The 14181-nt window shown below is 37.7% G+C and overlaps 1 protein-coding gene and 1 pseudogene across 1 annotated transcript; both read left to right on the forward strand.

Annotated features, from left to right (window-relative positions):
• Nucleotides 1–751: 751 nt before the first annotated feature.
• On the forward strand, nucleotides 752–1648 carry LOC104850963 (annotated as a pseudogene).
• Nucleotides 1649–8737: 7089 nt separating this feature from the next.
• LOC104850978 (olfactory receptor 10C1) lies at nucleotides 8738–9682 on the forward strand. Its single transcript, XM_010608093.1, has one exon. It carries the CDS (start codon nucleotides 8738–8740, stop codon nucleotides 9680–9682), a length of 945 nt encoding a protein of 314 aa, XP_010606395.1.
• The last annotated feature ends 4499 nt before the right edge of the window (nucleotides 9683–14181 follow it).

Below are 14181 nucleotides of genomic sequence, written 5' to 3' on the forward strand. Positions count from 1 at the left end.
ACAAAACCAATTCACCAATTATCCTCTGTTATACTACAGTGCTTCCTGATCTACAAAAGATGGATCTTACCTCATTTATTCTCTCCTTTCCTCAAAACTATTAGAATAACTGATGCATGACTCCCTTGATTAAACAAAATGTACCCTGTCTGCTTATTAATTATTCATATGGTTTTATAGTTTGGGCTGTGAAAAATGGTAGCAGAATGACCTCAATTCTTTCTTCCTCATCTCATCCTCTTTCAGCCAATGATGAGAATATCATTGAGTTCCAAAGAAACTCATTGAAGGCATCTTAGAAATCATTTTCTAGAAAGCATTTGTCTCCTTTGTAACAGTTTCATATAGCTGGGTTTTGATTAAGAATATATGATAGGGGTTGATATTTTAAGGTGTCATGAAGTATTTCATTTGGGAATGTAGGAGAGGGAGCAATAGAATTTTAACTAATTAGGATTCCTGGCAAGAAATGTGGGAGAAAATCCCAGGGCACAGCTGGAACTACGCAGTAGAACAAGTGCCTCTTTGTGAAGAAAGGAATCTTAACTCCCCTCCAACTCAGAGCATTATTGAGCAAATCTTTTCTGACTTCTAGTATTCAGTTCCTCTTTTTCAAAGTGAAGGGGGTCAATTTGATTATCTGCACTTCTTTCTCTGGTTGTGTATTCTATTGCTGGCGTTTTACAGAAATTTCTAAAGAATCTTGCACTTAGTAATAATCTTCTTCCCTTGCCACTTATTCCTAGGAATCATGGATCATGTCAACCACACCTGGATCCAGACTTTCATTCTCACTGGGATCAATATGTCTGGGATCATGTAATCTATTGCCTTCTTGGGGACCCTGTGCTTTTATCTCCTCGCCCTTGGGGAATTGTCCATCATTGTCCTGGTAATGACAGATGTGGGCTCTCCATACCCATGTTCTTCTTTATCACTGCGCTGTCCTTCCTGGAGCTCTGGTCCATCAGCTGTACACCTTGCCCATTGGAAACACCAGCCCTGTGCTTCACAAAGTTGTATTTTTTCCATTCCTTGGGTCTCACTGAGTGCTCCCCATTGTGGTTCATGGTGCTGGACTGCTACCTTGCTATCTTTTTCCAAGTCCATGTCCATGCACTCATGAGCACATAGGTACAGTAATGGTTATCAGGGGCCACCTGGATGGTGGTGTCTCATCTGCACTCATGCCAGCCAGCCTCACTGCCACTGTGCCCTACCACTTGAAGGAAGTAGCTCATTATTTCTGTGACCTGGCACCCCTGATACATTTGGCCTGTGTGGACACAGGCTGGCATGCTCAAGTCCATGGGGCAGTGATTAATGTGGCCACTGGGTGCAACTCTGTGCTCATTTGTGGACTTTATAGAGGTATCCTGAGAGCTGTGCTGAAGTTGCCTTCAGCTGCCTGTCATGTCAAGGCCTTTTCTACCTGCTCTTCCCACATGACTGCAGTGGCACTGTTCTATGCTTCTGCCTTCATGGTATATGTGGGTTCACCAGGGAGCCGAGTGAGGGCACAGGACAAGCCTATTGCCTTAGTGTATGCCCTCCTTACCCTATTTCTCAATCCTATCATCTATATCCTTCACAACAAGGAGGCAAGGAAGCTGTGAGGAGGGTCAGTGACAGGATCAGGACAATTTAGAGCAGACTCTTATGATCTATTTTGTATAATCCATATTCTGAGTAACTATGAGAATCCGTTTTTTGGTCATTCACCTGGTCAGAGTCAAAGTAAGCATCAATTAAATAACCAGTCAGATTATTAGTCAAGTATATTGCAAACATTCAGATGGAACATATAGGTGGAAAGGAGTCACAGTCTCTGACTACTTCTCAAAGTACTGGGGAAACATGCTACAAGGTGAAAGAAAACAAAACCATAAATAAGCATTTTATATGAATTATGACTTACAAGGGGAAGCTAAACTCCAAAGGAAAAAAGAGAAAATAAGACTAGAAGTTGGCACTTTAATCAAGGCAGGAGTTTTACAGAAAGGTTAAGAAGAGGGCAAACAGGTTGGTTAAAAAAAGAAAGGCGATTAAAATTACAGATTATGTGAAGTTTCAAATAAGAAGCAGTGAACCTGGAGAGAAAACTTTCAAGTTGGATTCCTGTTATCCCCAGTTATCTTGTGACCAAAGACAGCTTAGTGGAAGACAAAATTCTCTTGGAAGGTGGACAGAAGCTGGAGATGATAATGCACCATCTTATGCGAGCAGTGTAGAGTATTGGAGATGAGAATATTGTCTGGGTTTTCCTTCTGCATCATGTAAACCACCTGAAAACAGGATTTGAAGCCATATTTTAAGACAACCAGCAAATAAATCAAAAGCTTAAAAACGCTATATATAAATTCTACTCATACAAAGTAGGAAGGAGACTGAATTGAAAGCAAAAATTGAACTATTTTCTTATCACACCTTGGGACCCTTCTCCCCCAGGTCCCTACCATTTCTGTTTTGAGCAGGGTTTGAAAGTAACTCATTAAACTCAACTTGTATACATTAATAATTTGAAAATTTAGAATCACCAAATACCTGCTAAAGGAAGGTAACATCATTAGTGAGAAGCAATTAAATTCCTGACAGAGTCTAAGTCCTATAGAGTCTTGAATATTTGAATACTCCTTACCTATCCCATTGCTAAAAGAAGAAACCAGTTGTTTTCAAAGTATTTCCCCTATGCAAGAAACAGTAGTTGTTTTAATATACATTTGAATTTAATATTTATTATATTTATATAAAAAAGAAGAATCATCCCACTATTTTCAAAGTGAAATTAGAAATATTACTGGAATTCCTGTAAGCAGACACAGATTCAACCGTAGATCTGTCCCTGATGCTTGAGTGGCCTTGGCAATAATCCCTCAGCCTCATCCTCTCTCTGCAAAATGATTGCTGCCTGTGCACAGCTGCTCAAATTCCTTCCAGCTTAGGGAGTGTTGATTTTATGATTACAACACTTCTTGTAGTAATTAGGGCAGGAAAGAAGGGTGAGTTTTGAGCATTTACTACAGATAGAAAGGTGCTGGTGGCAAATGAAGTTTGACTTTTTCTGTCTATATAAACTTGGGCAAAAAAAAAATCATAACATGACTCTGACTTCTGTCTTATTTTCTTTAAAAAAGATCTATGACAAAATGTTAAGAAGTTAATTGCATGATGTGTCTGAAGGGAACTCTAATTTCTCATAGACAAGAAATAGACTGATTAGAGAAAAGACATTGAATTTGTCCTCCTTGATTTCAAAAATGAATTCTACTGTTTAATTTCAGCTTGACTGTATGCAACACATTTAATTTCTCTGTAATTTAGTTTTCATATCTGTAAAATGAGCAATAATAGAGCCTTAAACGATGTGGTGATGTCAATCATTTTTGCTTCAAAACTGTTTTTTACACATGCATTTCTAAAATGAGGATTTATTTCCTTGAGAATGCATACTTTTACAACTCTCTCACATTTGTATAATGTGATAGCAAACTTAATAACATCTGTCTCTTTTTTAACTAAGTGTCCAAGTCGTTGTTCCATAAACTGAGTATCGGTGCTGTTATGAAGTCTACACTGTTTTTTTAAATTCTGGGTGCAATACCTCATTTTCCTGATATGATAAATATATTGTTTTTGAGCTCCTATCAGTTTTCCTCTTCTCCCCTTCACTTCACTCAGACCACACTTTTTTTGTAGGGCATAACAGGAACTCCGGTTTCCTAGGGAAGCAGCACTAAAGAGTGGCTTGAAGCATCTCATCTTTAAATTTTTGCATCACAATCATTAATAGCTTTCTATTAATTAACTCTGTAGGGGCCATAATCTGTGGTGAGGCTGAGGCATTTACTCCTGTTGCACTGACATAAATAGCAACAGAACAACTCAAAGCACTGTGAAGCGCACTGTTGATTCCTAGCATAACCCTTGGTACTCATTGATACTTGAACAAATGAATGAACAAGCCTTTTAGAGTCGAATGAATATGGTAGGCATTAAATTCCTGTATAACTCCACCAAAGAAAATTATGTTCATATGTAACTCTAAACTCCCTTTGTACGCATTCTATAACTTTTCTTTCTTGAAACCAAAAGGTTTCTTCTTTTAGAATATACAGTCTAGGTCATACTTGGCACAGAGATTCTCAAAGTATACAACTAGCCTGTATGTGGAGTCCCATAGACCCTCCTGTCTATGTAATGAACAATGAGCTCAAGTTGGAGTTCGTGTTGTAGGAAGGGCTTTAGGAGATCGTACCCTTCCTGTTTACCTTGCTTAGGCAAAGCAAGGCATATAAACATCATCAGCTCTTGTAAGTGCCATGATGTAGGTAAAGTAGAGCCTAATGTGTGAAATGTTGGGGTAAAAGACCAAAGTAACTCTTGGTCATTTCTCCGGTATGGACATCTGAACCCTGAGTAGGTGAACAGACAATAAGAATCAAGGGACAAAGGGCAGCACAATCACATCATTTATGTTTGATTGCCTTTAAGGCTAACTTTCTATCACTTGGTATGTTTATGTAGTTTGTACTCCAAACACAAGTACATAAGGGAGCAAGAGGAGGGGCAGTTAATAAACACTTGGAATGTCAGGTGGAAATTGCACAAGCAAAACAACAATGACCACAAGACATCATTGGAAATTCATAGTTTTTTATAAAATATTTTATTTTTTTCAATTAAATAAATCACTTTGAAGGTCCAAAAATTAATGCAATGTAAAAAGATTTAGATTAATAATATTCTGCTCTAACTCTGACCTATAAAATCCTGTGTATTACTTACCTACCCCTGGTAGACATGGCCTTCAATTATTTTCTTGTATGATTACCATGTTTGTTTTGTTAAACACAGAAAAGAGCAACACTTTAATCTCCCATTCTAATGCATAAGCCCTCAGACCATATACTCTATTCTATGTGCTATTTCCCATTTCTCAATAAAAAATGTTGGAGATACTTGTATTTTCTTATGGAGAGTACACACTCACTTTAAAATAATAGCTCTGTGGTATCCCATGGCATCTTTAAGTTCAATAGTACTCTGTTGAAGGACTCTTGGGTGGCTTCTAGTTTTGGCTATTACAAATATCACTGTAGAGAATAAGCTTGTATATGCATCCTTTCCTGAATATTACATACAAATTTCTACAAGTGGGAACCCTGGGTAATAGTGCAAATAACTTTGGTAAACATTCCTGAATTTTCTTCAAAAGTAATTATATCATTTATCTCTCTAACTCACAAGGAATGAAAATGTATTTCTCTATAACAGCTTCAATTATTTGCAAAAATGGTTAAATATTTGAAAATGTGAAACCTGAGGCATTAGCTCTCCTGTAGTTTTAAAATTCAATCTACCTTACTATATTTGTTAAAAATTTTGCTTTAAGTTAAAAGAAACATATATTTTTCTATTATTAGTGTTTTGATGGTTATCTCCCATCTCCAATCACACAATAAATATCTTAAAAGAAAAACAGCATTTTTTAAAGTTTCAAGTGCTAAGAATAAGATACGGAGAAAAAAATATTTAGAATTTGAATTAAATAAATAATAGATAAACAATTGTGAAGTTCTTTGTTTCTCACATTATTTTAATTGTGTGATTTTTTTCTAACCTTTAAATGGTGCTTTAAAATGTTTTACATATAAAGATAGCACAATAGAAATATTTACAAGCATAAAATCTTAAAATTAATTCTAATTTTTCAACTGTAAAAGTTATTCATCTATTTATTCTTAGTTTCTAAATAGTACATTTATTTTCTCAAATACTAGTGATGATGGGCTGGGGATTTAGCTCAGCGGTTCGGTGGCCTGCCTTGCAAGTGCAAGGACCCAAGTTCAATCCCCAGTACCCCCCCCAAAAAAACTAGCAATGATAGGGTGAATTTTTGAATATGTTGAATATTGCATTTTGTTTTCTCAGATTTATAATATAGGTAATTGTAGATACAACCTTCTTTCTCAAATAATTTTTTACTTGATGCTATTAGAATTTGTTCTTTTTTTCTTAATTCCTGAAACACAGTAAATGCTAAATAAATATTCTCCACTGAGGCAATGATATAACAATTATTGCCATTGATCGGCAGTGACTATACTAGGACCTTACTTGGAAGCCTAAATTCTTCTGTTATCATTCTGCTTTAACTGATTCTACATGATATGCATAATTTCCACACTCAGGAATTGATGTCAGATGAAAATTCTGCTGAGGGATAGAGTGCTGAGCATTATAGACAACACAGTTCATATGACGCCATTCACACACACAAATAGAGAATGATATCCAGATATACAAATGATGCGGAGAGTCTGTTTTGAAATGTGCCTTACACAAAAGGAATGTAGAAGTACAAATGTGGTGCTACACTATGGAGAAATAAAAACAGAGTTTATGCAGGCACTCTGAGTACAGCTTAAACATCCATTTAAAGAGTCTAGACAGATCACTAGTCTATCCTGATCCTGAAACAGGGCTGAAGACAAAGGAAGTCATGGGGTTTGGGAATGTGGAAGTTTCAGCAATGGAGAGAAGGGTAATACAAATGTGGGTACCAGAGATTAGCCAGGTTTCCAGAGGAAGTAGGGTATTGGCTCAATACTGGGTAAGACTGAATGAGACTCAGATTTTCCAAATACTCTGGAGACTCCCCATTATGAAGCTACATTAGCACTTTCAGAAACAAATACTGTTTTTTATTCTGGCTCAGAAATCTCCATTTGTTAATAAAGTTTAATCTCAGAGTAGTCAATGGTTTCTATGTACATGATCTGCTTGTTAATGTTCTATGACTGCTTCCTGCTTTAAATTTAATAGAGTAACTTTGTAATTCCTACTTATGTGTCTGAAAGTAAAGGTACAAGGGAATCTACAAATACATCCTATAGATGAATGGTCTTATTATATATCCTTCCAAATCCACATTCAGAGACAGTACTGATCTCAGATGCTTACATGAGGATTTTCAATAAAATATTGAGGGTCTGGATATAAATGCGATCATATAAAATGTACTCTCATAAGGATGTACACATCAAAATAATACTGATGGTAACATCACCATTGATAAGAATCTTTCTGACAGAAAATTAGAACACTGCCCTGGAACCATGTTTAGATATTTAATAAGTCAGGACTGGAACAAGGCATAAATGACAGCAGACTGTGGAGATAGGGTGGTGATAGGCCAATGAAGGTAGAGATGACCAGCAGAAAAGTAATTATGGTATCCTTGGAAAATGTGCTCATTGTGCAATGAGGTTAATAGTAATGGATGAGAAATCTCCCTGGAAAGAGTATTTTTTAAATGATTAAATTCACTTATTGGGTGCTCAAGAGTTTGTTCACGCATGCATAAAAATGCAATATGTATTGACTTTTTAATGGCAAGCTCTATGATAACTGAAAAGTTTAGCAAGGTCTAGATGAAGCAGTATTCCTGGGATTAGACTCTGCAAACCCAAATGAAGTTTGCAGTATCAAGAAAAGTGATTTGCAAGCCTTATCTGTTTTACTTCTCTGTGCTCAACCTCCTGCTCCAGAGAGATCCATACTGAGAATTGGTTTTCACTACCCAGGGAACATGGAGCCCCAGGAGATACACATTTCCTGGAACAAGAAACATAATGAGGGTAGTGTGGGGCAGAAAGGAGGCCACGGAGGATACAAGTTCTGTTGTCAACAACCAGTCAATTCTCAGGTTTGTTGCAGAAGAGTAAAGAGTACCTGAAGAAGAGAATTAGGGATAGTTTCTGCCTTTCCTTAGTGTGGTTTATTGGGCTGTGGAAACAAACTCTAGAAGCACCAATGTAGACCACCAACCTCCAAAGTCATCTGATAAAAAGTCTTTTGATTACTTTGGAAATTCACAGAGAGACTTACAAGGGAGTTTTCAAAAGGCAACTGAAAGTTCTTTTTACAGAAGAAATTGAGGTAAAGTAGAGAAATACATTATTCTGTGTTATTTAAAATTGTTTTTTACAATTCCAATTTTCAACTAAGGTTTTATTTGTTAGACAACAGATCTTCTTGATCTGTATAACATGGGCTTTTTTGATTCTCTCCTCTTCCAAGCTGCTTCAGAATTATCCATACATGTCTTCCTTTCAAGATCCTTTCTGCGAATAGACCCTGTCTACTTATTGATGATTCAACCCATTTACAGCTCTAAATTTTGATAATTACTAGCAGAATATCTACATTTCTTTTGTCTCCAACTTTTCTTCAGCCTTCAGTGAGAACAATGGTGATTTCCAAGAATGCTCTCTTAAGCCACTTTTTCAGTCATTCTAAAAAGGATATGTCTTCTTTTCCCACCCTGTCATATAGCTGGATGTTGAATTAAAGTATAAGGTAAAGGAGAATACCTGCAATTACCATGAAATATTTCACATGAGAATGTAAGAGATTGAGCATGGGTATCTTCCTGATGTTCCTTCTCTGGCAGAAAGTATGAGAGGAAATTCTGGGGCCCAAGACTCTGAAGTTAAGCAGTAAGATAAGTGCTGTCATATAAGGTAGGAACCTAGAATTCCCTCCAACTCTGTCAACAACAAAGCAGTATCCAGCAAACTATTTTTGTCTTGCAATACTTAGGTCTTTTGAAATGTGAAAAGGTATAATTGGATAATCTCTAAATTAGCTTTTCAGTTCCTTTGGTCCTGAAGAAATTATGTAAGAGAAGATGTCTGAAGATACTTCTGCCCTTGCCTACTCCTTCTGAGGAACCATGGATCATTTCAACCACACCTGGATCCAGACTTTCATCATGGCTGGTTTCAATATCTCTGGGAGGCTGAGATATTTGGCTTTCACGGGAATCCTTTGCATCTATCTCCTCACACTTGCAGGGAACTTGTTCATCATTGTCCTGGTTAAGGCAGATTCTGGGCTCTCCACACCCATGTACTTCTTCATCAGTGTGCTGTCCTTCCTGGAGCTCTGGTACGTCAGCAGCACAGTGCCCACCCTGCTGCACACCTTGCTCCATGGGAGTTCACCCATCCCCTCAGCCCTGTGCTTCACACAGCTGTATGTCTTCCATTCCTTTGGCGTGACTGAGTGTTACCTGTTGTGTGTCATGGCACTGGACCGCTACCTCGCCATCTGTCTTCCACTCCGCTACCATGCACTCATGAGCACACAGGTACAGAGGTGGTTAGCTGGGGTCACAGGGATTATGGGCTTCTCATCTGCACTTGTGTCAGTCAGCCTCACTGCCACTCTGCCCTTCTGCTTGAGAGAGGTAGACCATTACTTCTGTGATGTGGAACCCTTAATGCGTCTGTCTTGTGTGGACACAGGCTGGCGTGCTCAGGTCTTTATTTTGATGGTTGGCTTCTTGAACACATGCCTTGTTGTTGTCATTTTAGGACTCTATGCAGGCATCGTGAAAGCTGTGCTGAAGCTGCCTTCAGCTGCCAGTCGGACCAAGGCCTTCTCTACCTGTTCCTCTCATATAATTGTTGTGACACTGTTCTTTGGTTCTGCCTGGATTGTGTATGTGGGGCCACCTGTGGTGCGTGCTGAGGGCAGAGACAAACTGATGTCCTTGTTGTACTCTTCTCTTACCCCTTTTCTGAATCCTATTATTTATACCCTTCGTAACAAGGAAGTGAAGGAGGCTTTTAAAAGGGTTGCTAAAAGGTTGAAGAGTTTCCTGAAGAAACCCTGAGGCTGAATACAGATCATAGTTCACCATCTAGAAGTTGCTTCTAATTGTAGAATTCACTTGGTAGTCAAGAAAATCAGCAAATTCATTTACCAGTATCTCATATCATATGAGAAATATAGTGCAAGAAGTATAGATTCTTGGATTAACATAATTTGAGGCATGTAATGGAAAAAGAAACCTAGCATTATGGGAAAGGGGACCTGTGTTTTAAGAAATAAGAACAAAGAGAATGGAATTGTAATTTTTAAGTAGATTTAAAATGAACACTGATTAAATTTTGTTGAGAAAATCTGAAGAAACAAGAGTGGCTGTGGTGTGCTTAAGACAGGATTGGTGCAGAAGATTTTGTGAGATAACTGAAGAAAAGCAAAAGGACACCTTGGGTAAATGTTCAAGTGTGCACTATTATCTGTGCAAAGAGGATGAATAAGTTGAGTGTCTCTGGACATCTTTAGCCAGAATGGAGAATTTATGCTCTAATCAGGAAGAGCAGGATGTTGGAGACCATGGGACCCAATACATTGGTTGATTGAGTTTTATAGAAACAAATTTTGCACTTCAAATTTGAAATAATCAGTTACTCAGCTATCAATGATGGAGTCTCTGGTGTAAAGAAATCATCTTGAGTAACCAAAATAAGATATGAAATATAGGTATATTTTCTGTTTCCAAAGAGCTTAAAGGGTTTTTTTTGTGTGTGTGTGTGTTGGGGGGGTGTCCCCGGCTCATTCTTCTCTTTCTCTCCCTCTTCTCCTACATTAAACAACAAGCAACCCCTGAAACATTGCTGTCTAATGCCAAGACAAAGAGTTTTTATTGCGGTTCTATGTGTATCTGTAATAACTGGAGATGATGGAAATTGGGAATGAGCATGTGGATTGAAAGAAAAGCAGCAGAGAGCCAGGGATTTAGCTCAGTGATTCTACCGCCTGCCTCACAAGTGCAAGGTCCTAGTTCAATCAAAAGGAAGAAAAAAAGGAGCAGAAAAATAAAAGTAAGTCTCACAAAAGAAATGACATTGTCCTGTAAATCCTGAAACTTTGCCTGAGCCTAATAACCAAAGTACCCTGTTCTACTTTTCTTTTTTGTTATTATTAATTTTATTGGTACAGTTAAAGTACCCAATGTAATGACATTCATCACTGGAAATTTGCACCTTTACATAATCCATCTTGGTTCTTATTTTTTCCTCATTCCCCTGCCCTCCTTCCAGCCCTCCACCCCTCCCTGTCTTTCCAGTACTTTTCTGAAGGGTGTCCTCAGACTACAGTCACAGAATTGCAAGTTCTTCCTCAGGGATTTCTGTCTCAGGTTAATATTTCCACAGACCTACTGAAAATTCAAAAAGAAAAATCTATTATTAAAGTAGAAACCTTCTAAACAGCACTTAAAATGTTTAAAGTGATAGGATACTTGAGTTTTGTGCTTCTTATTCTTGAATAACAAACTCAAAACTGAGTTATGGTTTAAAAATATCATATACTCCCACGTTTTGTGTACCAAGGACACTAACCTCAGTAGCTCACCCCATTGATGAGCTCATTAGCAAGGTAGATTAGTGTTTATTTGAACAGATTTTTCAAAAAGGCATGCCTAAGTGTAGTCTTCACAGGGTGACAATGAATGTTGGCTTTTATCTTCTTCACTATTCTTCAGTAAGTTAAAGAATGCTTCAGAATCTGAGGGAAGCTATTTAATGTGGATAGGTTGTCCCATTTGAGATTTTTATATGACATTTTACCCTCCAATGAATTTTCCTGGATCATCATGAAAAGATCTCGAGTATATTCTCTGCTCAAAAGTTTTGTGAATCCTAAGTAAAAACAAAACAAAATGAGCAAGTAATTAATTTTAATATTATTAAACCATAAAGATGAATCTTGTTGGGAGAGAGATAACAGTAAGAGTAGAGACTACACATTCTTTTCTTCAACAAGTCAGAGCTATTGTTCTTTGAGATCAAAAGTCACTATTATTAACTTTTAGTGTAAAACAACATACATGTTTTGAAGACTTCCTTCAAAGAAACATCATTTTTACCTAGATAAATTCCTAAGAGAAGACAACGAATTACTGAACTTTTAACTTAAGTGGCATTTATCACATTAGCTGCCCTAAATCTGTCTTTCCAGAAGAGAAAATCAAGGCAAGAGTTAGGAAATAACTTGAAATGTTATTGAGCAACAAAGCAATAGGCTGGAAATGAGGAAGCACCAGGATCTTGTACCCTTTCCATTGTACCATAATACAATTAGACTCTTTTTTTTTTCTTGTACCTAAAGCAGAAAGCCTGTGGCCATGAGCACCCCTCAGTAGGACTGCGAGGGAATGCAGGCTCTGTGAGTCACGGACTTCCTCTGGAGGGCTGTCTTATTTGGAGAGAACCCTCATTCCTCTAGCCAGTGTGGTCTGCCAGGGAAATTTCCAGGGTTAGCCTGGTCAGCCCCTTCCTCTCTATTTTCCTTTCCAGAAGTAGCACATGGGTCCATACTTCACAGAATCATGCTCCTGCTTAATTCTTTGATGTCTGATGACAAAGAGATTCATGATTACACAGCTATACCATTTACACTAAAATAGCATATATATGTATGTATATGCATATAATGTATATGTATATATACATACATATATATGCATATACATATATATATATATGTATATGTCTCATTAAATCTTCCATAGCAGACAACTGGTTAAATATGTTTCCAAAACATAAAATAAGTAAATGGAGCTCAATCCAAAATACCTAACTCTACTGAGAAAGAGGAAAGAAGGACATCGTTTTTAAAAACCAGAGGGTCTGATTATAAGACCACCAGGGATCTTAACCAAACATTCCAAACAACTACTGATCAGTGACAGGGAGACAACACCCCAGAGGAATCGAACAAGTGGCACCCAAGAATGGTGTTAAACAGACCTTTATTAGTCTGGCCAGATGGCCCCTCCAAGCAATGACTTGGAGAGCACCCGAGCCGAGCCCAGAGTACAAGAGGGTTTTATACATTTCTAGATGGGGTGGAAGCAAGCAAAATTACAGAAGCGAAATGTGGTGGTTCGAAGAAAGGAACAGAACATAAAGTTTGCACAGGATGAGGCTGACATCTCTATGACAAAGTACAGAGCTATGGTTAATCTCTATAGGAATGCCATTTCCAGGACAAAGTGCAGGGCTATGGTTAATCTTTATAGGAATCATCTATCTCTTTTACCTGGAATGTTCACATTTGGTGTTTGTTCCTGACTATTGTCCTGAGTAAACGCTGCCTTTTTAGTGACTTTGGGCCTTTCTTGTTTTCTCAAGAGGGCCAGCTTAACTGTCAACTAAGATGGCGGCCATGCTGGCACTTTACACATGACACTGATCACATCGACAGAGTCATTATTTGTGGGAGCCCGGCCATGGCCCTCTAGGAGTTTGACATTTAAAAGGAAACTTCTTCACCTTTACACCCAAGGCATTTATACAATCTGTAACATTCTAGGACTCTGCTTGTTAAACTTGTTGCTGCAATGGGAAAAACTCAAAGAGACAGCCGTAGATCTGGTGTTCTTTGCAAAGAGTTAGAAAATTTTTTTCCACATTGTAGGTTGTCTCTTAGTTCTGTTGATGGTTTCTTTTGCAGTGCAGGAGCTTTTTAATAAGATGAGATCCCAGTTGTTGATTCTTCCTGCTAGTTCCCAGGCTACTATGCTTTCTTCATAAAGTCATTTACTATGCCCAAGTCTTCAAGAGTTCTGCCTAACTTACCTTCCAGCAAGTTTAATGGTTCTGTTTTAATATTTAGATCTTTAATCCATTTGGATTTTAATTTAGTGCATGGTGAAAGATAAGGGTCTAATTTTAATCTGTGGCAGGTTGACATCCAGTTTTTCCAGCACCATTTATTTAAGAGGCTATCTTTCCTCCACTGAGGATGGTCAGCTCCTTTGTCAAAGATGACGTAGCTGAGTACATATGCATTTGTTTTTGTGTCTTCCAGTCTGTTCCACTGATCCTCAGGCCTATTTCTTTGCCAGTACCATGCTGTTTTTGTCACAGTGGCTTCATAGTATAGTTTCAAATTGGGAATGGTTACACCTGGTGCCATGTGTCTGTTGCCTAAGATGGCTTTTGCTATTCTAGGTCTCTTATGGTTCCAAATGAATTTTTGGATTTTTTTTTCTAGTTCTGTGAAATATAGTGTTGGAATTTCAATTGGCACTGCATTGAATGTATATAGCAGTTTTGGTAGTATGGCCATTTTCACTATGTTGATTCTTCCTACCCAGGAGCAGGGGATATCTTTCCATTTTTTTATATCCTTTTCAATTTCTTTTTTCAGAGTGCTGTAGTTTTCAGTGCAGAGATCTTTTGTTTCTTTTGTTAGATTGATTCCTAGATACTTCATTTTTTTGGATGCTATTGTAAAAGGAATTTTTTCCCTTATTTCTCTCTCTGTGTGTCTGTTATTTGTGTATAAGAAGGCTATTGATTTTTGGGTGTTCACCTTGTA

This window comes from Fukomys damarensis, unplaced genomic scaffold, assembly GCF_012274545.1.
Source record: "Fukomys damarensis isolate Sample0158 unplaced genomic scaffold, DMR_v1.0_HiC HiC_scaffold_19, whole genome shotgun sequence".
NCBI lineage: Eukaryota > Metazoa > Chordata > Mammalia > Rodentia > Bathyergidae > Fukomys > Fukomys damarensis.